This window comes from Saccostrea echinata, unplaced genomic scaffold (assembly GCF_033153115.1).
Source record: "Saccostrea echinata isolate AGI-Se365-2 ecotype Australia unplaced genomic scaffold, CSIRO_AGI_Sech_v1 ptg000002l, whole genome shotgun sequence".
NCBI lineage: Eukaryota > Metazoa > Mollusca > Bivalvia > Ostreida > Ostreidae > Saccostrea > Saccostrea echinata.
In genome coordinates this window covers 4,097,970-4,122,749 of record NW_026889751.1, presented here as the reverse complement: position 1 = coordinate 4,122,749, position 24,780 = coordinate 4,097,970, and the positions used below count along the sequence as shown (strand labels likewise).

Sequence of the window (24,780 nt, the reverse complement as noted above, 5' to 3'; positions counted from 1 at the left end):
GGTCAGGGGTTCTGGTGCTTGGGGAGGGGGTGGCTATATAGATCATATAGTGAAAGTGCATTATTTCTTTGAAAATCTTCTTCTCTACTCCTGGGTGTTATTGAAACAAATTAAATACATAATTATGATAAGCAAGAGTGACTCTACCAAATTGTGAAATTCATAGCCCCAGGGTCAGGGGTTCTGGTGCTTGGGGGGACTATATAGATCATATAGTGAAAGTCCATTATTTCTTTGAAAATCTTCTTCTCTACTCCTGGGTGTTATTGAAACAAATTGAATACATAGTTTTGATAAGCACGAGTGACTCTACCAAAATTGTGAAATTCATGGCCCCAGGGTTAGGGGTTCTGGTGCTAGGGCGGGGCTATATAGATCATATAGTGAAAGTGCATTATTTCTTTGAAAATCTTCTTCTCTACTGCTGGGAATTATTGAAACAAATTGAATATATAGTTATGATTGGCAAGAGTGACTCTACCAAAATTGTGAAATTCATGGCCCCAGGGTTAGGGGTTCTGGTGCTAGGGCGGGGCTATATAAATCATATAGTGAAAGTGCATTATTTCTTTGAAAATCTTCTTCTCTACTGCTGGGAATTATTGAAACAAATTGAATATATAGTTATGATTGGCAAGAGTGACTCTACCAAAATTGTGAAATTCATGGCCCCAGGGTTAGGGGTTCTGGTGCTAGGGCGGGGCTATATAAATCATATAGTGAAAGTGCATTATTTCTTTGAAAATCTTCTTCTCTACTCCTGGGTATTATTTCAACAAATTAAATACAAAGTTATGATAAGCAAGGGTGACTCTTCCAAAATAGTGAATTTCATGACCCCTGGATCAGGGGTTCCGATCTTAGGGCCGGGCTCTATTTATTATATAGTGAAAATGCATTAATGCTTTAAAAATCTTCTTCTCTGCTCCTGGGTATTTTTGAAACAAACTAAGTACATTGTTATGACAAGCAACGATGCCTCTTCCAAAACTGTGAATTTCATGGCCCCAGGGTAAAGGATTCTAGTGAAAAGGTTGGTGGGGGGGGGGGGGGTCTATTGATTATATAGTGAAAAAGCAAAATTTCTTTGAAAATATTCTTTTCTGCTTCTGGTTAAAAAGCAAAGAAGCTAAGATATAGTTATGATGAGCAAGAGTGCTTCTTCCAGAGTAGTGAGTTGCATGACCCCGGGTCAGAAGTGCTGGTGTAAGGGTGGGGCTCTTGATAATATAGTGAAAATGCATTAATTCTATTAAATAATTCTGTCTGCTCCTTAGTGTTAAGCAGATTAACAAAGTGATTACTTATGATGAGCAAACTTCTGGTCCCAGGGTGAGAGACTCTAATAGAATAAAAGAATTATGCAATAATTTTTATTGTATAATATAAAAAGTATTTTCATAGTTTTACTGATCAGGTAGACTTGTAAGTAATAGATAAATAAAAATGGAACAAAAATAACTTGTCTTATTAAATGTTCATCAAAGACCAAGAGAGACCAATGTAAGAGATTTCAACAAGAAATTAAAATAGTACAGAAGCACTGATAGTTTTTTTAATATACTGTATAGTGATAGTGATAAATAGGGAACAGATTAGAACCTAATTTATAAACTGTCAATAAATACTACATTAATTATTTTGTTGATCCTGATCACCCTATTTTTCTTGCTTTTGGGCAACAAAGCTTCACCTTTCAGTTCATTTTATACTCTATGGATCCTCTAAATTGTTGTATTATACTCAGGTGACCGTTAAGGCCCTTGGGCCTCTTGTTTCCCATGCAATTTCTAATCATTTCATTAGATCCTTTTTTTTCTTATAAAATTATTTATTATTTTATGTAAAATGTATGAAACTACATATTATTTACTTTAAAAATTCATTGTTATTTGACGGTTGTTGTTACACAATCGGTAGCGTACAGAACTGACATCAAATGGATCATGAGTTTTATCCCCAGTGTGGGTGCATAATTTTTTTTCTACGAAAACAAACCGTGTACTATATTAGCATTCTTTGCCAGAGCTTTACGAATCTTTTAAATGTATGTGCATGTACTTCGCAAATCAGTTGGGTATTGAATAAATTGGGACAAACTTACTGAAGGCGTAAACACAGTGCATGGCTATGATTTTTTTTAAAAAAAATCTTATTAATCTGGTGTATAATATGTATCTGTCATCTATACCAAATTTCAGTCCACTCACTATTCAAACTGTTTCACCAGCACGGACTAAAAAGATATCTTAAAAATTGGATTAATAAGGTTTAGTAAAACTGGCTGAAATCAAGTTCCTGGAAAAAAAATTGTTCCCGGGAAAATTCAGGTTCAGCTGTTTAATAAAAAAAACACAAAGAGCACTTTTTGATTAGTTCTGGAAAAATGAAATTATACAATTGGACCACCACTCAGGCATTTTAGTTCATTATTTCTTTGTTTACCGAATGACATTTTAAAATGCTTCTTCTTTTATTGATGCGCTAATTATACTTGAAGCGTGCTAAAAGATGATAATGAGGCCTGAATAATTCAGTCAATAAGAAAGCAGAAGGAGGTAGGTAAGTAGTATAAAAGAGAGAAAGCTTTTCATTGAATCCAGTTCCATGCTGAACTGAAGGAAGGGATCGCCTTCTACTAGATACGAGAGAACATGCCAGCCAAAATGGAAAAGTGTTTCCGCATTGCAGTCCTCGGGGCCAAAATGGTCGGCAAAACGTGCCTGATAAAGCAGATACTAAAAAGAGGTTTCAGAGAAAAAGATGCCCCAACCATTGAGACGATGTTCCGGTATGATATTCACACGTCTGAAAATAAATACACCAAACTGGAGATTCTGGACACGGCGGGCGACTTCGAGTACCTGGACCTGTTGAAAGAAGCCGTAAAAACCAGTCATGCTTTTGCACTGGTCTTTGACCTTAATAACGCCATGCAGACTTTCAGAGAAATTGAAGCATTACGACAACTGATTATTGAAGAGAAGCGAGAACAAGTTCCTATTATCGTTGTTGGTAACAAATCGGACTTGATTCATGAAGATACTATTGATAACAAAGTTATCGATGCTATTGTTTCAATTGACTGGGGTTGTACCTACCTTACAGCATCGGCACAATGTGATGTAAATGTTTCAGATGTTTATAGAGCTGTGTGTAAAGAACTTAATATAATAATTGAACAAAAACCAGATGTAAACGACGTTTGTAAGGAGACCAAAAGCCAAAACGTGAAACCATGGCGGCGCATATCTTTACACAAAAGACGTTTTTCTGTTAAATCATTGTAATAATTTATTTTGTGGCAATAAAAATATATATTACTATTATTATGAGCATTTATTTTATTTCATTACAAGACTTTTTACTTGAATTAAAAATCACACTTTAAAAACATTATGCTGTTTCCTAATAGAGTAGAGACATAAATTTATAGTTCCATTTACAAGGAACAATGCCAAAAAAAAAAAAAAAAAAAAAAAAAAAAAAAAAAAAAAAAAAAAAAAAAAAAAAAAAAAAAAAAAAAACGAAATCAAATATTACATTAGATTTACCGGTTCTATGCAAGTATGCAAGGTATCATTCCGTATACATAAATGTGATGAGGGAGAGTAAGATAATTTCATAAAATGCTTTTTAATTACAAGCATTACTAAAGAATATCTATTGGTTCACTATCATGAACTTGTTAAATAAAAGCATATCTAGCATTTCCGACAGAGATAAACTTGTTGAAATATCGTGCTTAAGAATACGTGGACCGATATATGTTATTACAATTCATATGCATTAGAACAAATAATAATTATTTTCCCCCTATATTTAGGAGAAATGTTGGAATTGATATGGTTGTATTCTGTATCTGACTGTCATACACCAAACATCTTCAGACGGTCCCATTCCTTTCTGTCCTTTTTTTCTTATGAAAATTGTTTCCCGTGATTTAAAGATGTGTCACGATCGATGCTCGTCGCCCTTGTGGCGCAGTGGTTAAAGCGTTTGCTCTAGACTTGCGGTTTAAGGAGTTGATTCTTACGCCGCGGGTTCGAATCCTACTGCGGGACATGGAGACCGGTCCTTTGGATGAGACCGTATAAACCGAAGTCCTGTGTCGCAGTAGGTGCTGGCACCAAAAAAATCCCCCACTGCTCAAAGGCCGTTAGTGCCGAGTACAGGTCTAAATCTTCACCAGCAATTGATAGTGTCTCAATATGAGTGAGAAATTCTAAAGGATATAAAACAAACAAACTATCGATGCTCAATGTTATATCACAAAGGTTAAACAGTGAGCGACATGACAAGAAATGGTGTCCGAGCTGTAACTCACTAACTGACTGGAACCTTTTCTCGGAATTCAGAAGTCTATTACCAACCTGTATATATTATCCACCTCCTAACCCTTTATGGAGTCGTATCTACAGACATCTCAGTAAGTCACCATGTCTGTTGGTAGACAGAAAATCACAAGTGAATTTATTGGTCTGTAGATCAAACTATAAAGGGTTAGGAGGTGGATAAAATATACAGGTTAGTAAAAGAATATGTCTAGAATTAAGGAATGAAAGGTAGTTGATTGACCAATGCTAAAAATTGGAGATATTCTCCCCAAACGTGCGCAGAAAATCTTGCGCCGTAAAATGCACTTTATTTACATTACGGAATCTGTAGCGTTATGGTCAAAGGCTAAAATATAACAAGAGGCACAAAGGCCTTAAGGGTCACCTGAGTATAAAACAACAATTTAGAGGATCCATAGATTATAAAATACACTGATAAAAGAAGCTTTGTTGCCCAAAAGCAAGAGAAGTACGATGATCAGGATCAATAAAATAATTAGTTTAGTATTCAGTAACAACTCATAAATTAAGCCCTAATCTGTCCCCCATTTAGATTTGTTTCCTATAAGTTTCATTTTCTATTATGGCCCCACCTTACCCTATGGGGTCATGATTTGAACAATCTTGAATTTACACTACCTGAATATGCTTCTGTATTAAAATGACAAATCATGGCATTTTTTTCTTGAGATGAAGATTTTTAATGATCTTTCCTATACATTCCTAACCAAAACTTTGATCACCTGCTGTGCCCCCTCCCTACCACAGGGGGTCATGATTTAAACAAATTTGAATCTACATTACCCGAGGATGCTTCCATATATATATATGGAAGCATATAACGCCCTCGGCGTTTGCTGATCTTTCTTGTGCTGGTGGCCTGGAGGCTGTAAAAGTTGGTATATATTCTGTCAGCTCTGTTATCAGTGGGTTTAGGGGTGAGTACACTTTTGAATTCGAGTTGGGTAACGATTGTACAGGTGCGCTGGGCGCGGATCCAGCTGGTGGTATATACTCCTGCCCGTCGAGATACAGAATGTCTTTTACGAGCTTGACACGCCTGTGATCTTTCTTGGCTTGTCGGAAGACAGGATAGAGTTTTCTTCTTTTTTCCTCGATCTCAGGCTGGAGTTGCTCATTTGCCCATACCCTACTGCCATGTAGTTTTTGTGGTGTTCTACATGTACTGCGAATGTCCTCTCTGTCTTTGTAGTACGTAAGTTTAGCGACAATATTTCTGGATTGTTCACTGTACTCATCCCATTTTCCCATTCTGTGTACACGTTCAAACGGAATTTCGTAATTCAGCCTACATTTCCTCTGAACAAAATTTTGTAAGACTGCTTCTGTATCCTCGAATATGTGTTCTGGTATTCCAGAAAAAATAAGGTTATCTCGCATCGATCGCATCTATAGGTCTGTCACTGAATTTTGAAGTGTCTCATTAGCATCCTTAACAGCTTTTAACTCGTTTTCTACAAGTTTTTGGGCCTGAATACACTGGTCTGTAGCTTTCACATTGCTCATAATCAGATTCTTGTTTGCTTCTGTTGTCTCTTTCACGTATCAAAGATATTTCCCAGTGCTTCCATGCCTGTGTCAAAGTTTTGGACATCTTTCTTCATACTTATTACGCTTTCATCAAACTTTGACAGATTCGACTTTAACAAATTCACAGATTCTTGTAAATCATTAAAGGAATTATTTTCAATAGCACTGAGCCTAGATTCCAGTGAATCACTCCTAAGTTGAATGTCTGAGAGTTTTGAGTTCATCTGTCAATAAGGAATGAATTGAAGATAAAATGATTTGTCTCTTTATCATTGACAATGGTACTGGCATTTTCGAACTCTGGCTGGCCATAAATCGCAGAGTGACTTTCCTTTAGAATTTCAGATGTATCACACATTTTGAAGCAAGATGAGTAAGTCCACAGAGACAGGATCGTAATCATATAGAAATCACAGGCACAAATCAACAGCTTAGAAGGTTACGTGAGTTGAATTCACAAATCACTGATTGCACATAGCACAAAGAAACTATCGATTTAACATTGAATTTCGCCTAAATTGTGCTATAAATGTCTTAATCAATGAATAATATATGCGCTTGTACATTTTCTATTTACACTCGTGCAGTAAACTGATATAATTTCAAGAATTTCACCGGAGCCCAAGTTGGATCGACTTACCGGCTTGGTGACCTCTGACCTCTCCATCTTAAAATCTGGAGAAGATTTTAAAAGATTTTTCAAATGTATTAAAATGTAAAACTTTGATCGTCAATTGTGGTCCTGCCCTACCCACGGGGGTCATGATTTGCAAAAACTTGACTCAACATTACCTGAGGATGTGTCCATATAAGTTTCACCTTTCCTGTCCCAGTAGTTCTGGAGAAGAAGATTTTTCAAATGTATTACCATGTAAACATTTGATCGTCCATTGTGGCCTCACCCCACCCCCAGAGGTCATGATTTGAACAAATTTGAATCTACACTACCTGAGGATGTTTCCACATAAGTTTTAGCTTTCTTGGCCCAGTGGTTCTGGAGAAGAAGATTTTTAAAAAATGCCATTGTTTAACTAATTTGTTATTATCTCCCCTTGGAAAGAGGTGTAGCCCTTCTTTTGAACAAAATTGAATCCCCTTCAGCCAAGGATATTTTGTGGCAAGTTTTGGCCCAGTGGTTCTTGGGAAGAAGTCGAAAATGTGAAAAGTTTACGCACGACGCACACCCACACGACGACGGACGAAAACATATAGCAATAGGTCACCTGAGTAACTCAGGTGACCTAAAAACATAACGCTACAGTTCTGCGGTTAAAATGGTGTCTGAGCTGTAACCCAGGGACTTTTTATCAAAATTTATCAATATGTCGCTGACATCCTGAACGTGAGTCATAACCTTAACCCAACGTCAAATTTCAAAGGTCAAGTCATATACCTATGGTCAGAGATAAGATAGGGGAATAGCAAAGACAGCCGTATTTTGTTTAAAAATCCTTCTAGTTGAGGTTAGATTTCATCAGAATTACAGGGTCGTGGTACTGTAAGTGCATAACCCACTGATTTTTACGTTTGTGATATGACACCGAGTATAGTTCGTGACACTTTTAAATCATGGAAGATTGAATTGGAAGCAATGGTCTGATGACGTCTTAATGTCTGACAGACAGACAGACAACCATACCAAATCCAACATATCTCTAACTTGGGGAAAAAGATAATATCAACAATAATTATTATTATTTCTTTTAATGCAGGGGCGTTATAACAACACCTGTATGTATACGTGAACCTTCAGCCCGATCAATTACATTTCGTTTCAATAATCTTAACGAGTTTAAAATGACAAACAGTAGATATGCCTCAGTAATGCACGTAATTATATATACAAGCATTATATAAGATTCTGATCTCGATTCGTAAAAATAGTTGCTTTTTCTTACACTCCCTTATCATACTTATGTATAATATGGAATTATACTTGGGATACTAACATATGGTCATACAACCGGTACATCATGGATGAGACTCTTTAATGAACTGTAATATTTGATTTCAATTTTTTGGCATTGTTCATTGTAAATGGAACTGTAAATATATGTCTTTACTCTAAATATTAGGAAACTGTACAATGTTTTTAAAATGTGAAGTTTAATTCAAGTAAAAAAGTCTTGCTTGTAATGAAATAAAATAAATGCTCATAATAATTGTAATAGATATTTTTATTGCCACAAAATAAATTATCAAAATGATTTAACTGAAAAACGTCTCTTGCGTAAAGATATGCGCCGCCATGGTTTCACGTTTTGGCTTTTGTTCTCCTTAGAAACATCGTTTACATCTGATTTTTGTTCAATTATTATATTAAGTTCTTTACACACAGCTCTATAAACATCTGAGACATTTACATCACATTTTGCCGATGTTGTAAGGTAGGTACAACCCCAGTCAATGGAAACAATAGCATCAATAACTTTGTTATCTATAGTTTCTTCATGAATCAAGTCCAATTTGTTACCAACAACGATAATAGGAACTTGTTCTCGCTTCTCTTCAATAATCAGTTGTCGTAATGCTTCAATTTCTCTGAAAGTCTGCATGGCGTTATTAAGGTCAAAGACCAGTGCAAAAGCATGGCTGGATTTAACTGCTTCTCTCAACAGCTCAGGGTACTCGAAGTCGCCCGCCGTGTCCAGAATCTCCAGTTTGGTGTATTTATTTTCAGACGTGTGAATATCATACCGGAACATCGTCTCAATGGTTGGGTCGTATTTTTCTCTGAAGCCCCTTTTCAGTATTTGAGTTATTAAGCATGTTTTGCCCACTTTTTTGGCCCCGAGGACTGCAATGCGGAAACACTTCTCCATTGTGGCTGACATATTCTACCGTGTCTTTTAAAAGGCTATTCCTTTCTTCTGTTCAGCATGGAACTAGATTCTAAGTAAAGCTCTCTTTCTTTTATATTACTTACCTACCTCCTTCTGCTTTCTTGTTGGCTGAATTATTCAGGCCTCATTATCATCGTTTAGCACCTTTCAAGCATTATGAACGTATCAGTAAGAGAAGTAACATTTAAAGATTTCTGATAGGTAAACAAGGAAAAAATAAATATGAATTTCTTGGGAGGTAATCTATTTCGTTTGACTTCATTTTTCCATAACCAATCAAAAGGTGTGTTTTCCTTTTATAGTTGAAGCTGAAATGCACTTATTTTTTTATACTGAGACCTGCTCTCACTAATAAATTTCTCTGATAACAATTTTTTTATTAAAAAAAAAAAATCTTAAATCGTTAATCTAATTAATTTACATACTTCTTAGTCTCTTCAGATGAAACAATATGAATTATGAGGTGGACTAAGAATTGAAAGTTTACAAATATAATGCCATGCACTGGTCATGCTGGTGAATATGTTGTTTAGTCAAGTTTTCTTTCAGCTCTTATATTCTATAATGTGATGCTTATAGACCACAAATTCACTCAAACAAGAGCCACCCAATCTTCTCTTGCTTCGCAGAAATCATTTGAAATTGAACATCACTAAAATGACGTTGTCTTCGTATGACCCTAAAAATATTTTTCTACATATGCCTTTGAACTGTTGAAAGACTCGTGGCCCCCATCAGCACAATATTTTGGAAAACTTTATATATATATATATATATATATATATATATATATATATATATATATATATATATATATATATATATATATATATATATATTAGGGATGGCAATTTGCAATCGGTTAACCGGTTACTCGGTCGAAACGTTGGTAATCGGTTAGAAAATCTGTAATCGGTTAGTCGGAAAAAAAATTAATAAATGTGTAAATTTGAATGTAATATACTAAAAATTCAATTTCAAAAATACAAATAACATTTTCAGAAATGTTATCATGTTCACCTATCTATTTAAGCTGATTCTTAGATAAGTAAGGCTCTCCAGATTGACATCCGGGGGGTAATTGTTCACTTTTCGAGTCGTTAATTGCTGTTTAAACACATGTCGTTACCCACCCTGCCCTGTGTTTCTTTAATGATTCTATTTAAATAATCGTTGACTACTGTGAACTGATTATAATGTGTACCTTACCTCTTCTATCCTTTGCAGTTACCTATCAAATTATATTCTAAAACAAACATCGTAAGATAAGCGATAATTCAGACTAAATTTTGATTATGGTAACAATGCAGAATGAACTTCCGTGACATCTTTTCTGAAAATATTTTAATGCTTCTGCAACCTCAGAATGTTTCATGGATTTCTTATTTTTTTTCTTTTTTTTTTCTTTTGCCCATTAAAATTGAAGTACAATGTATGTAGTATTCTGATCATATAAATGAATATAAGCATAATATTACTACATGAACATCTTTTATAGTCTTACTTATTCGAGTGTAGCTATGTGGAGAATTTTTGATACGATTAACCGACTAATCGGTCGGAACGTCTTGTGGTTAACCGATTGGCGATTCTGTATTCGATTGCCATCCCTAATATATATATATATATATATATATATATATATATATATATATATATATATATATATATATATATATATATATATATATATATATATTGCATTGCATAAGTTTAGATGCCTCAGTGTTAAATGTCCATATTTTTCCGATGTGCTCTACTTTCCAATTTGAAGTTTCATCACTGAAAATATGTTATATGCAATTAAAACAATGTTTAATTTTGTTTATTGTTTGACGTCCCTCTCGAGAATTTTTCACTAAAATGGAGACGCCATCACTTGAAGGTGGAGGACTACAAATTTAGACACATATGTACTCGGCACTTTTAGGGTTACTGAGCAGTGAGGGATCTTTTTTGTGCCAGCACCTACTGCGACACAGGACCTCGGTTTATACGGTCTCATCCGAAGGACCGGTCTCCGGGTCCCGGAGTAGGATTCGAACCCGCGTCGTAAGAATCAACTCCTTAAACTGCGACTCTAGAGCAAATTCTCTAACCACTGCGCTACAAGAGCGACAAAACAATGTTAGCAAACTTTATTAACACAATTATCGTTCTCATCAGTTTCCGTAAAAAAAATAATAATAAAAATTGGGTCGCTGTGCATATATGAGGACGATTCATTCACTTCGCATATTTCCGTCACCTTGCAAATCAACTTCTAACAGGTTGGGGGGGGGGGGGTAAATTCTACTATAATAGTAGTATACATGTATCACTATTATAGTCATAAGTGCATGAGATTCCGCTTTATTTTCAGTCGTTTTTATCCTCGATTTCATCAAATAACATGTTTGCTGTTTAAAGCGCAAGTCACGGTGGGTATAACAAGAATAGATATGGGTTACCCCATATCCAAGATATTCGACTTTTAATTTATTCGAATTTTCATTGTGCTCAGATGATTTCTAATAAAAAAAACAAGTATTTACTGACAAAACGTCAGAGATACTCAAGCTGTAGAAAGTCATAATAAAAGTGCCATAAATATCCTAAAACGACAAAATATTTAGGCTACTGAGTTTCAACATCTTTTGTTGAATAAAATATGCATGTACTAGGAAACAAACTGCATGTTCATATATAACGTTAGATGTAGATGCATGTAGTGACTATCACAAAGTCGCTAAAAATAGTTTTAATTTCACATAGAACATAGACTAAATATAATTAATCGTATAATTTTAAAAATGTATTTAACACCTCGTTCATTTTCAGGAATATTTAAACCAAATAGCATGTTACAGGCCTGTAGCAACGTTTTCAAAGTGAAGGGGGGGGGCTCCGAAAAAAATCCCGCGTACTATATGGGCCTGTGCTCACAGGCACTTGTTTCGGTAATAAATTTTTAACCCATAGTACAATAATAACACAAGGTATCTAACTCCGAATTACACGGAGTACCCCCTCCCCAAGAATCGCACTCATTTACACTTTCAGAGGAAATACACTGACAAACTGTTTACACCTATGTTTTCTACGATAATTTATCTACACAACCATATATGGCATGCTTGTCTTTATTTTCTTTAGTCTCCGTAAACAGCGTCAAAACTCTGCTCGTCGAGTGGAAAAGTCGAATTCAACCATGAAATGGTATGTGCTAATCCCGCACAGAGAACAAAATTAAAAAATGAGTGGGTTTAAAAATTCAATTCCAGTGTTTAAATATTGCATGAGTAAATAGAACTTGTTTACGTCTGATTTTCCCTGAAAACATTACGATGTTTATCCGATGTAGATTTAGAAACAGATTTTTAGCCAATCAAAATCTCTGTGCGGGATTAGCACATACCATTTCATGGTTGAATTCGACTTTTCCACTCGACGAGCAGAGTTTTGACGCTGTTTACGGAGACTAAAGAAAATAAAGACAAGCATGCCATATATGGTTGTGTAGATAAATTATCGTAGAAAACATAGGTATAAACAGTTTGTCAGTGTATTTCCTCTGAAAGTGTAAATGATTGCGATTCTTGGGGAGGGGGGTACTCCGTGTAATTCGGAGTTAGATACCTTGTGTTATTATTATACTATGGGTTAAAAATTTATTACCGAAACAAGTGCCTGTGCCTGTGCTACATGTGTACCATCTAACTTTCCAATGATATAATCTTCTGTAAAAAAAAATTCAAATCAAGTTCAAGCCGTTATGGATTATGAAAGATAGCCCTTTTTTTTTTTAAATAGCAAAACTATAGATCTATCAAGGATAGATTTTAATTTATTTTTTTAATTTTGTGCTATTAAATTACTATCACCCATAGGCAGATGTTAAAGATAGTCAACATGTCACCTTTTAGAACGAATGAACTTGTAATCAATGAACTTGTCCAGAGATGCATTGACGGCCGTTGTTAAACGCAAAGGAAAGCGCGAGATCGGTTGCGGCTATGGAGCATCACTGAATATTCCTTCGTCATAGGATAGAATCCGACATTTAACACTTAATATAGATTTTGAATATACAGATGTTTTGAAGATAAACTTAGTATATTTTCGTGTTTTTAAACTGAGTAGATCGATGACCTAGTCTCGTTTTAGATAACTCAGCCCCTCTAGCCCAATTTAGGGCTTGAGTAAAAAACCTGCACTTCTTATGAAACTGGTGTATAGTTCTAAACTTCTTCATTTCCGTAGCAAATACTGATACCCAGTCTACGTGATCTAAGCGTCTCTAGCAAACGGTGCACACACCTGTGCTTGCAAGACCAAATAGCCTAGGTCTACACACGTGCGAAGATCCTTTCAGACGAGCTCGGAACATTACGTTGCTTTGCCGAGAGGTTACGATTGCAGGTGTTTAACCATAATAACCATTCCGTTATTTATTAAAAGAGAGAAAAAAAACACAGTTAATGATTAACATATCCATTCAAAACAAAATTATAAGGCAATGAACGAACAATAATAATGACAGTAATATAACTGGTGAAAAGATTTATCATTATCAATCGAAGTATGACCTATATATTTTCGGGAAAAAGACTGAGGAGGCAGCGAGCGTAGGAATATGAAAACTTTTTATTTGCTTTTCCGGGGAAAAGATGATTTTCTTAAAATCTTTTTACGTTAATTTTGTTTTCTTTAACGTATTAAATATACATCATTATTCTTAACATTTGTTGTAATCTTGTATCTACTGATCATGAATGGAACTATTTTCGTCGGAGCAATTAATTGTGTGAAGAGTACCTGACTTTAGTAATATATCTTGAATAGATAATATGCACTGATCGAATATATTAATCAAAGTACTGAAAGTACTGAAAGCCGGGCTTTAATATGTTCGAGTGTATTGTCTAATCCTAAATTAGTACATATTTGAAAATCTTTCTTTCTGACCATTGATATTTAACAGGTAGAGTTTGTATGATTATGATTCACAATAACCCATCTACCAATAATTAAAATTTACGGTCCAGAACCCAACGTTAAGACCCCAGGATAGGACTTGGTGATATTTTTAATGAAAATACATTTATACCTTTCTAAACATTAAGCTCACAATGGTTATGCATGGTAACAGTGCACTTTGAGTGGTTTTGCTGATTCATACAGGCACATATATACAGTACCAACCAGACCCAACCTGACACAAAGCAGTCCCAGAGCGATCCCAGAAAGCAGTCCCAGCAGTCACAGAAAGCAGTCCCAGTGGGCGGGGTTAATTAATTTAATGGGCGGAGCTTACTCAGAATGAGATTACCAATAAACAATGTAACTGTATAAAAGGCAGTTGAAATTGATGAGCAATTCTTTCTGAGTAGCATCAACAAATATTTACAATTCTTACGCGACAGTCATTTCTGAACTGTTAAGAAAATCACAGTACACGTATAGAAACAAATTATAATTATTGAATGAAGAAGACGTTCGCATCTATTAATAACATGAATATTTAAACACAATTATTTGGTATATTAATTTTTAACCAAAATAAACCAATTTCTTTATTTTTTGTGATTGATATTGGTTTTCATATTTATTTATTTTTTATATAGAAAATTAAACTTGAATTGTTTATTTTATACCAGAATTAGCTTTAAAAAGATAATAATAATTATAGAGCAAGGCCGATTCCCCTACTATACTTTGAATGCATTTTTCTTAAGTATTGGAGCTTTTGAAAAATTCTTTGTTAAACTTTGCCGAGTATTATATTTCAGTCATGATTATTTTCAATGACTTCCCAATTTAATTATCTTTAGATTCTCAGTTTTAAGTGTTTTATTATATAAATGTTCGAGTGTACATCTGTAAATCACGCAAATGGAACCCTCAGATTATGTTCAAAATTAATTAATCCCGAAATAAATTTATACACAATTACTGAAACTAAGATTTTTTGAAGGACATAGATTGAAATTAGTGTCAATGTTGACCAGCGTGTTCAGTGATGTGTAACACGGATATCCAAATAACATGCATTGACTTTCTGGTAATTATGCCCAAAGGCGATTGAAACCTCAGGTGTTGACACCATTTTATACAATCCCATTGTATTAACCGGCCAGGTAAACACAAACAAAAGAAATAAGAAACAAGTCACAATTCCCGATATTTTCAAATGTTTATTTTTTAAATAAATGTACTCTTTTAATGATATATAAATTAAAAAAAATTATAAATTAAAAACTAATTCATAAATAAATCCCCGAATAATTGTTCACATTGTTTATGTGACAGAAGAATGGTAGAATAATTTTATTTCATGGTCATTAAATAAATTATTAGGTTTTATTTGAGGGTGGTAAAAAATAGCATGGAGTGCTCTTTTTTAAGCATGGTATTAGCTTTTTCAATTAAGAAAAAAATCCATCCTGTACAGTACGTTCCTCTGAATACATGTATCTTACTGAAATGACAAGTTTGTTTGTTTTTTGTTTGTTTCTTTTAAATAGTGCTAATGCAAACTTTGAGTACATAAGTAATTTGACAGCATTAATTTATTAAATAGGCCTAGATAATTTTTTTTTCAAACACCTGTATTGAAGTTTAATTTAAGGGATAAAAATTATCCCATAACTTCCCTTTTTAACTACTTTCATTTTCTTAAAATTAATTCTATACTACAATTGTGTAAATTTACAGCCCTCTGAAGACATTTAGTAATTACATGTATAACTATCTCTATTTATTTAATTTTGTAAGACATTAATACTTGTTTTTTTATATTTGCTTTTATCTTAAACACCTCTCTGCAGAAAGTAAACAAAACAACAACAAGGAGCTGCAAATTCAGAATACTGTAGATTCCTAAATACACGCGAGGAATAAATTATTGCGTTATTACGCGAGTAGCATTACTCGCGAAATAAAATTGCAGGCTTTTCTTTTTATGGTGCTTTAATGTATGTAAAATCTCTAGATAAATACACATTCGCAAATTATTTTTCTTGCGATTTGATCCCCTTGGGCCATTTCGCGATATTAAGTACTCGCGTAAAATAAGGAATCTACAGTACACAAGGGGCGGAGCTATCATGTCACTCAGAACCTTTTTCACGCATGAGTGAACAAAGCAGTCCCAGAAAGCAGTCCCAGGGACTGCTGGGTCTGCTTTCTAGAGCAGTCCCAGAGCAGTCCCATAGCGGTCCAAGAGCAGTCCCATAGCGGTCCCAAAGCAGTCCCGGGGACTGCTTTCTGGGACTGCTTTGGTGTCAGGTTGGGTCTGGTTGGTACTGTAGTATCGGAGGAGCTAGGGGTGTCACCATTTTTCAAACATAAACTTTTACAATGGACAATGTACATTGAAAGGTTTATTGACTCTTCGCAATCAAATTTAAATTGGAACTGTCATCTCACTCTTTGTAATATAAACCAGGTGTTTATCACGAGCGACGAACAGATTTACTACAAGCAAAATGGATAGTCTAATTTTAATTAGATTGTACCCATCCTTTTATTGTAGCATATTAAAAGTACGGTAATTTGGTAATGAATTAATGAAATTCGAAATGTGAAAGAAAGTTGTAGCCCACCCCTACTCCTTCTCCAACGGAATAGGATTTTCGGGTTTGGACAATTCTCCTTTTTTCTGATAATGATACTACATGCCTGTATTAATCAGAAAAGAAATATTCTTTATTTTTGGTCCTCTAGGAAACCAGCTGCACGAAAATTATAATTATCTAATCTTTATGACATGAATATGAGTCTAGTTCTAGTTCCAGGTTCGGCCATAATGGTCATTGCCTGAGAAAATCATGATGTATTCAGGTCTTCATGGCTCGTACATAGATGGCTCTTCATTCTGAACAGGAAGTTTTGAAGCAAAGACTAACCAACTTTTTCTGAAAAATTATGTGTTGTACTTAGATAAAGACTAATGAACATTTTTATATGTTGTTTTCTTTTAATTATATATTAACATAAACGATTTTTATTTCCCAGCACCCTTGAGAGCTTGCATGTGTTTTAAGACCATTTTTTTTTTGGGGGGGGGGAATGCGCGCGCACGCTCAATATACTGTAAAGCGCTTTGGGAGCACATGCGAGATGAATCCAAGGTGAGAAGTCTCGAACAAAATTTTCACATTCAAAACATACCATTGACTTTTCACTAAAAATTTGATCTGAATTTGTAAGCATAAAAATTTTCGACGCTAAATTGATTGTTAAATGGGTATAAATAATTTATATATTATACATAAACATATTCACATGAAATTTCTATCTTAAAGTTTACATTTTTATTTATTTATATTCCATGCTTCACAGAATATAAATCTTTATCCCAGTCATTTAAATTAATACTATTAAATTAAAATATTAAACAAATGGAATCGCATTGTTTATTTCATATTATGAAAGAAAACAAATAGTTTTGAACTTCATTTACATCACCTTTACACAAGAACTTAGTCGCCCGCGTGGCGCAGTTGTAAGAGCGTCTGCTCTAGAGTCGCGAAGTAAGGAGTTAACCCTTACGTCGCGGGTTCGAATCCCACTGTGGGACGTGGAGACCGGTCCTTCCGTTGAGACCGTATAAACCAAGGTCCCGTGTCGCAATAGGTGCTTGCACGAAAAAGATCCCTCACTGCTCAATGGCCGTAAGTGCCGAGTATAGGACAAAATTTGGAGCTCTCCACCGGCAAGTGGTAGTGTCTCCATATGAGTGAAAAAATTCTCGAGAGGGACGTTAAACAACAAACAAACAAACAAACACAAGATCTTAACCATCATAAGGATTTTTGTTCGAAATTATTTATTAGAAAGGAGAAAGTTATTTTAATTGCATTCAGGGTTATCGAAGTAATACCGTATTTTCAAACCCTTTTCTTTAAACGCATTCAAATTTTAACTTTTTTATTTGAGTAGTAATATATTGAAAACATTTCAGCATTACCAGTATTACAACTGTAAGATTAATCTTCATGAATATTTACATACATACATCATTAGGCTAAAAAAATTGTTTGTTTCCGGTTATACCCGACTGACCTCCTACACATTTTTTTCCCCAGAAAATTACGAGTATCCGTAACTGTCTCTTTGTTTTACGAATTCGTAATGGCGGCGCACTTGTTTGCTGCAAGAAGTCGGTGTTCGCTGTTATTTTATGCCGTTAATATAATCATAAAATCATCATCTTTTTGCAATTATTTTGAAAGGAAAAATTTAATAAATTGTCTCCTGTTAAGCCGTTTTCACAAGATCAACCCTGAAAATATCAGCAGGAATTAACACGGTATCGTACCAAATTACATCTGATAAATGACCACCGATGTTTTCAAAAAACATTATTACATTAAATGTCTTGCCATTCAAGACACCTTAATGCTATACTGATCTTAAAAAAAACAATTACAGATATCACGACATTGTCAGTGAGCTTACTGTTTATACATGCATCACGGACGTAAATTCAGACTAATTATACTATAATATCAGTAAAATGTTTGTCTGTCAATTGCCAAACGTTTTCTTTAAAGAATGTTGAACCATATGGTTTGCTGATTTTTCTTTAGATAGATTTGAATTAGAATTTAATTTTTAAAAAAATTATACTCATATTGGTTTAATAATTTATGTAATTCATAGTTAAAGAAATGCACATATTTTTAGAGATATTCTTAAAGTTTCAAACAAACAGTACTTTTATCGCCGACTAGATACACCAGATACACCATGTACAATTGTCAGGCGACCTAATTCAGGCATAACGCACATTAATTAATTCTTTAAACTCCAATTTACTTATCTATTTATTTGCTGAAAGACAAAACAGAGAATATAACCACTCACATAACATCGACGAAAACGATATGAAATATAGGCAACCTGACGAAAAGCCCGCGCTTATTGAAAATAGTTCGCTTACAATATGCATTCAGTAGCGTATGTGCACAAATTGTTATATCACGATTACCCTAATAAAGTAAATATCTAATTCCTCTTTCAATTTAATTTCCAACAAAAATATTGATCAATTAACAATTCCGTAGTTTGAGATGTAAAAAATATTTGTTTAAGTATCGTCTTTCAATGTGACTATTTTGTTTATCGGAAGCGTCTGCTTTGACGCTGTTAGGCTTTTTGTTTACTTTTCTGAACATGTGCTATTTATAGTAAGGCAGTCGATCACGATGCCTACAGCCAGGACTTTGCTGAATTAATTTTTTACAAAAAATGTTTGTCTGTCAATTGCCAAACGTTTTCTTTAAAGAATGTTGAACCATATGGTTTGCTGATTTTTCTTTAGATAGATTTGAATTAGAATTTAATTTTTAAAAAAATTATACTCATATTGGTTTAATAATTTATGTAATTCATAGTTAAAGAAATGCACATATTTTTAGAGATATTCTTAAAGTTTCAAACAAACAGTACTTTTATCGCCGACTAGATACACCAGATACACCATGTACAATTGTCAGGCGACCTAATTCAGGCATAACGCACATTAATTAATTCTTTAAACTCCAATTTACTTATCTATTTATTTGCTGAAAGACAAAACAGAGAATATAACCACTCACATAACATCGACGAAAACGATATGAAATATAGGCAACCTGACGAAAAGCCCGCGCTTATTGAAAATAGTTCGCTTACAATATGCATTCAGTAGCGTATGTGCACAAATTGTTATATCACGATTACCCTAATAAAGTAAATATCTAATTCCTCTTTCAATTTAATTTCCAACAAAAATATTGATCAATTAACAATTCCGTAGTTTGAGATGTAAAAAATATTTGTTTAAGTATCGTCTTTCAATGTGACTATTTTGTTTATCGGAAGCGTCTGCTTTGACGCTGTTAGGCTTTTTGTTTACTTTTCTGAACATGTGCTATTTATAGTAAGGCAGTCGATCACGATGCCTACAGCCAGGACTTTGCGGAATTAATTTTTTACAAAAAATGTTTGTCTGTCAATTGCCAAACGTTTTCTTTAAAGAATGTTGAACCATATGGTTTGCTGATTTTTCTTTAGATAGATTTGAATTAGAATTTAATTTTTAAAAAAATTATACTCATATTGGTTTAATAATTTATGTAATTCATAGTTAAAGAAATGCACATATTTTTAGAGATATTCTTAAAGTTTCAAACAAACAGTACTTTTATCGCCGACTAGATACACCAGATACACCATGTACAATTGTCAGGCGACCTAATTCAGGCATAACGCACATTAATTAATTCTTTAAACTCCAATTTACTTATCTATTTATTTGCTGAAAGACAAAACAGAGAATATAACCACTCACATAACATCGACGAAAACGATATGAAATATAGGCAACCTGACGAAAAGCCCGCGCTTATTGAAAATAGTTCGCTTACAATATGCATTCAGTAGCGTATGTGCACAAATTGTTATATCACGATTACCCTAATAAAGTAAATATCTAATTCCTCTTTCAATTTAATTTCCAACAAAAATATTGATCAATTAACAATTCCGTAGTTTGAGATGTAAAAAATATTTGTTTAAGTATCGTCTTTCAATGTGACTATTTTGTTTATCGGAAGCGTCTGCTTTGACGCTGTTAGGCTTTTTGTTTACTTTTCTGAACATGTGCTATTTATAGTAAGGCAGTCGATCAAAAATGGACAATAATTGGCACCCTTACATGTTACGAGTTTTATCAAATTCTCTGCCGATGCGTTTAAAAATGCGAACACATTTTTTAAAACAGAAGTTACACTTTTAACATGACAACCAGTGATTGCAGTAGCATTCAAGACTGAATCTAAATTTCTCTCACCTTTGTGCACAAATGAATGCTTGTAATAACTTTCAAACCGCATTGAAAGAGATTTGTCGAATTTACAGGAAAAAAAAAGATATTTTTGTCTGTATGGTTGCGGGTATGGAGGCCCGTTCTGACAAATTAAACAAGAGGCCCATGGGCAAAATGCTCACCTGTGCATTAGGTAAGTAATACATAAATCAGTTCAGTATTGAAAAGTTTACAGGGGGGGGGGGGAGGGCTTGAATTTTAAATTACCTGAGGATGCTTCCAATTCAATATAACAAATGCCTTTGCTGTTCTTGAGCAAAAGATTTTTAAAGATTTTTTTCCTATACATTCCTTTGTAAAAATTTGATCCCATATTGTGGCCCCTCCTACCCCTGAGGGTCATCATTTGAACAAACTTGAAACTACACTTCCTGAGAATGCTTCCATACCAATATAACTAAACAAGACTTTGCTGTTCTTGAGCAAAAGATTTTTCCTATATATTTCTATGTAAAACTTTGATCCCCCATTGTTACCCCACCCTACCCCTAGGGGTCATAATTTGAATAAACTTGAATCTACACTACCTGAGGATGATTCCATATCAATATGACCAATCATGGCTTTGCTGTTCTTGAGAAGAACATTTTTAAAGTTTTTTCCTATATATTCCTATGTAAAACTTTGATTGTCCATTGTGGCCCCACCCTACCTCCAGGGGTCATCATTTGAACAAATTTGAATCTACACTATGTAAAGAAAGTTTCTTATAGGTTTCAATTTTTTGGCCCAGTGGTTCTTGAGAAGAAGAATTTTAAATAATGCCACAATATTTTCACTACTTCTAAATTATCTACTCTTTAATGAGGGTGTAGCCTTTCATTTGAACAAACTTGAATTCCCTTTACCCAAGGAAGCTTTGTGGCAAGTTTGGTTGAAATTGGCTCAGTGGTTCTGAGAAGAGGATGAAAATGTGAAAAGTTTACAGATGGATGGATGGATGGATGGATGGACAGACAGACAGACTACAGACAAAATGTGATCAGAAAAGCTCACTTGAGCTTTCAGATCAGGAGAGCTAAAAAGTTCATTACATGGGGTTTTAATGTCCAGGTCATTAAGTAATGTTACTCAAGCAAAGGCCAATATTAATATACTTATTTAAATGTATTCATTATTTTAAAATATACTACTTTAAAATGTTTCCACCCTCATGTGACATCACACGGTTTTTGCAAAAACTTTCATTAAATAAACTTCTTTAATGAAAGTAGTAAATGATTTGTACCAGAATGCTATTTAATAGTTCAATAAAAAACAGTTTATATAATACACTAAAACAATTTCATGTTATTATTTATTTATTAACTTTTTTCAATTTCGTGATGTTGACAGAGATTTCTGTTTATTTATGTCTGACATCCTAAAACAAGAGGCCCATGGGCCACAACGCTCACCTGTGTCAATATGGCCCTGCTGTTCTTTGTCAGCAGATTTCTTCTTCTATATATTCATATGTAAAGCTTTGATTGCCTGTTCTAGGCATACCCTATCCCCAGGTGCCATGTTTTGAAGGATATTGAATCAAAACTTTCTGAGGATGCTTCTATATTCATATAACTAATCATGGGTTTGCTGTTCTTGAAAACAGAATTTTAAAGATTTCTGCCATCCTACCCTGAGGGTAGGGGGGGGGGGGTGTCAGGATTTGAAAAAACTTGAATCTATGCTACCTGAGGATGCTTCCATATCTACACTACCTGAGGATGCTTCCATATCAATATGACTAATTATGGCTTTGTTGTTCTTGAAAGAAGATTTTTAAAGATATTTCTTATATTCTTTTGTTAAACTTTGATCCCCCATTATGGCCCCACCCTACTACTAGAGGATGTCTTGAACAAACTTGAATCTACAATACTTGGGGATGCTTCAATATCAATATGACTAATCATGACTTCCCAGTTCTTGAAAAGATTTTTAAAGATTTTTCCTATATATATTCCTATGTAAAACTTTGATCCCTCATTGTGGCCCCACCCTACCCCGGGGGTCATGATTTGAACAAACTTGATTCTACACTACCTGAGGATGATTCCATATCAATATGACTAATTGTGGTTTTGTTGTTCTTAAGAAGAAGATTTTTAAAGAATTTTACAATATATTCCTATGTAAAACTTTGATCCCCCATTGTGGCCCCGCTCTACCCCAGGGGGTCATGATTTGAACAAACTTGAATCTACACTGTCTACCTGAGGATGATTCCATATCAATATGACTAATTGTGGCTTTGTTGTTCTTGAGAAGAAGATTTTTAAAGAATTTTCCTATATATTCCTATGTAAAACTTTGATCCCTCATTGTGGCCCCACCCTACCCCTGGAGGTCATGATGTAATGAAGGTTTCCCGTAAGTTTCAAATTTTCTGGCCCAATGGTTCTTGAGAAGATTTTTAATGAGGTTGGATCCTGATATTTAAAGTCTTAAACTTTTTTTGTCAAGTATAATTTTAGTTTCTACACACATAGCTTAATTAACAATCAAAACAAAAAATGGGGGTCAATATGCTTCTTTTGGCGCTACAGTACATTTAAGGTATGTCACTCGTCAGCCTTTTAGAAAATTTCAGTCAGAACCTCTTACTTAAAAACTATTAATTACAATTAAATCTTCATAACATATTTAAATTAAACAATGTAAAATGTTCAACATTCAATTAAAAAACTGCTCAAAAATTCATAAAGAAGCAAGATTTATAAGGGACTATTTCTTGTGGTGGAAGGATATTTAGCAGAAAATTCTGCAAATCTACACATTTATTAAATTTAATGTCTTGGAACTTTAGCCTCACATACTTTTACTCAGAGAATATTTTCTGTTATGATATGCCTAGAATATTAAATATAGGTCTCAATTTATATTTTTATAACAAAATTTACATCTTCGCTCAACAAACTTTGCCAAGAAATGAATATATATTAAGGAAATCGAGATAAAATTTACACAGTTTTTTGCCAGAAAATCGCATATTTTGACCAATATTTAAAAATTTACATCACTGACCCCAACTTTTTCTTTCATTATTTTAAACTTCTCGATACTTTTGACCAATCAGCACTTAAGTCGTAAAAAGTTTGATACAAGAAAATATTCAATTGCCTATTTAGATTTTTAATACCCCAAATATGAGACTTTTTTAGTGCAAAAAGGTCACACAATAATTTACGCGCATTAATTTGCATGATTTGTTCAATGACAAATATTATTCAAACTGTTTTACGTAAAATAAGATTATGTTTATTGTCATGGTTACATCTGATAAAATATGATAACGGTTAAAGTGATTAACCAAAGAGTTACAATTTAAGTGCAAAAAGGTCAACTTAATTGTACCGTAGCTCAGTTAGATGCACACTGACCCCCCATTTTCTCTGCGATTTTGAGTCATACTATATGAGTACTTATCCAAAATATACTTCTCAAAAAATCCTTGATATAACAAATTTCACAAGTGACATACCTTAATATGACCTTTTTGCACTGAAATTTGTGTCTGAATCAAAAATCACATCTTCGACGTTTTCCCTCCAATGTTTTTATCCAAATAATTCATGAGACAAATTAAACTATTAGTCTATTTAAGTAAAGATACTTCAAAATTGTGACTAAGAAAAAGTTTCAAATTGCTTCACATAATCATTTGACCTTTCTGCACTCAAAAAATGTGATTTTTCTGGTATTAAAAATTTAACAAGCAAGAAAATTATTTTAAAGTCTTAAACTTTTTCTGAATTTAGGCAGATTGATCAAAGTTATCTTATATTTTCAGAAAAGAGAAACAAAAGTGGGGGTCTATGATGTAAATTTTTAGAATTTACTAAAAAAGTGTTAATTTTGTGTTAAAATTGGCTAAATTTTTTCCTGGACTTTCAGAATATATATTACTATATTTGTCACAATATAATGAAAGAATTCATAAGAAACAAGCATTCTGGGAGTATTGCATTAGCAATACTAGTCCCCTACCGGCAAGTGTAATCTGGTTCCGTTCCTGTTAAGAATTGAAAATGCCATACTTCCGTCAAAAATTAATGAAGCGGGACGAAAAGCAAACTTGATTTATAACTAATCAAGATAAAGCCACATACCAAAAATCAGCTCAATATCTACAAGCGTTTAGAAGAAAATTGCGGAAAACCCCTAAAAATTGAAAAGGCCGTTCCTTCAAAAATCAATGAAGCGGAACGAA

At 33.9% G+C, this 24,780-nt stretch overlaps 2 protein-coding genes and 1 long non-coding RNA gene across 3 annotated transcripts in view; 2 read left to right on the top strand and 1 right to left on the bottom strand.

Moving 5' to 3' along the window:
* The window catches only part of LOC133205716 (uncharacterized), a 306,161-nt gene extending 302,624 nt beyond the window's left edge, over nt 1-3,537 (top strand). Inside the window, exon 2 of the long non-coding RNA XR_009723645.1 lies at nt 3,450-3,537. This is a non-coding gene — a long non-coding RNA (uncharacterized LOC133205716). The remainder of the gene's footprint in view (nt 1-3,449) is intronic.
* Nucleotides 2,655-3,290, top strand: LOC133202904 (ras-related protein Rap-2a-like). Its single transcript, XM_061338770.1, has one exon. The coding sequence runs from the start codon at nt 2,655-2,657 to the stop codon at nt 3,288-3,290; it is 636 nt and encodes a 211-aa protein (XP_061194754.1).
* Nucleotides 3,538-8,086: 4,549 nt separating the features above from the next.
* Nucleotides 8,087-8,710, bottom strand: LOC133203733 (ras-related protein Rap-2a-like). Its single transcript, XM_061339517.1, has one exon. The coding sequence runs from the start codon at nt 8,708-8,710 to the stop codon at nt 8,087-8,089; it is 624 nt and encodes a 207-aa protein (XP_061195501.1).
* Between the last annotated feature and the right edge of the window lie 16,070 nt (nt 8,711-24,780).

Coding starts and splice junctions, on each gene's coding strand:
- LOC133202904 (XM_061338770.1), top strand. CDS start 2,655: ATGCCAGCCAAAATGGAAAAGTGTTTCCGCATTGCAGTCCTCGGGGCC.
- LOC133203733 (XM_061339517.1), bottom strand. CDS start 8,710: ATGGAGAAGTGTTTCCGCATTGCAGTCCTCGGGGCCAAAAAAGTGGGC.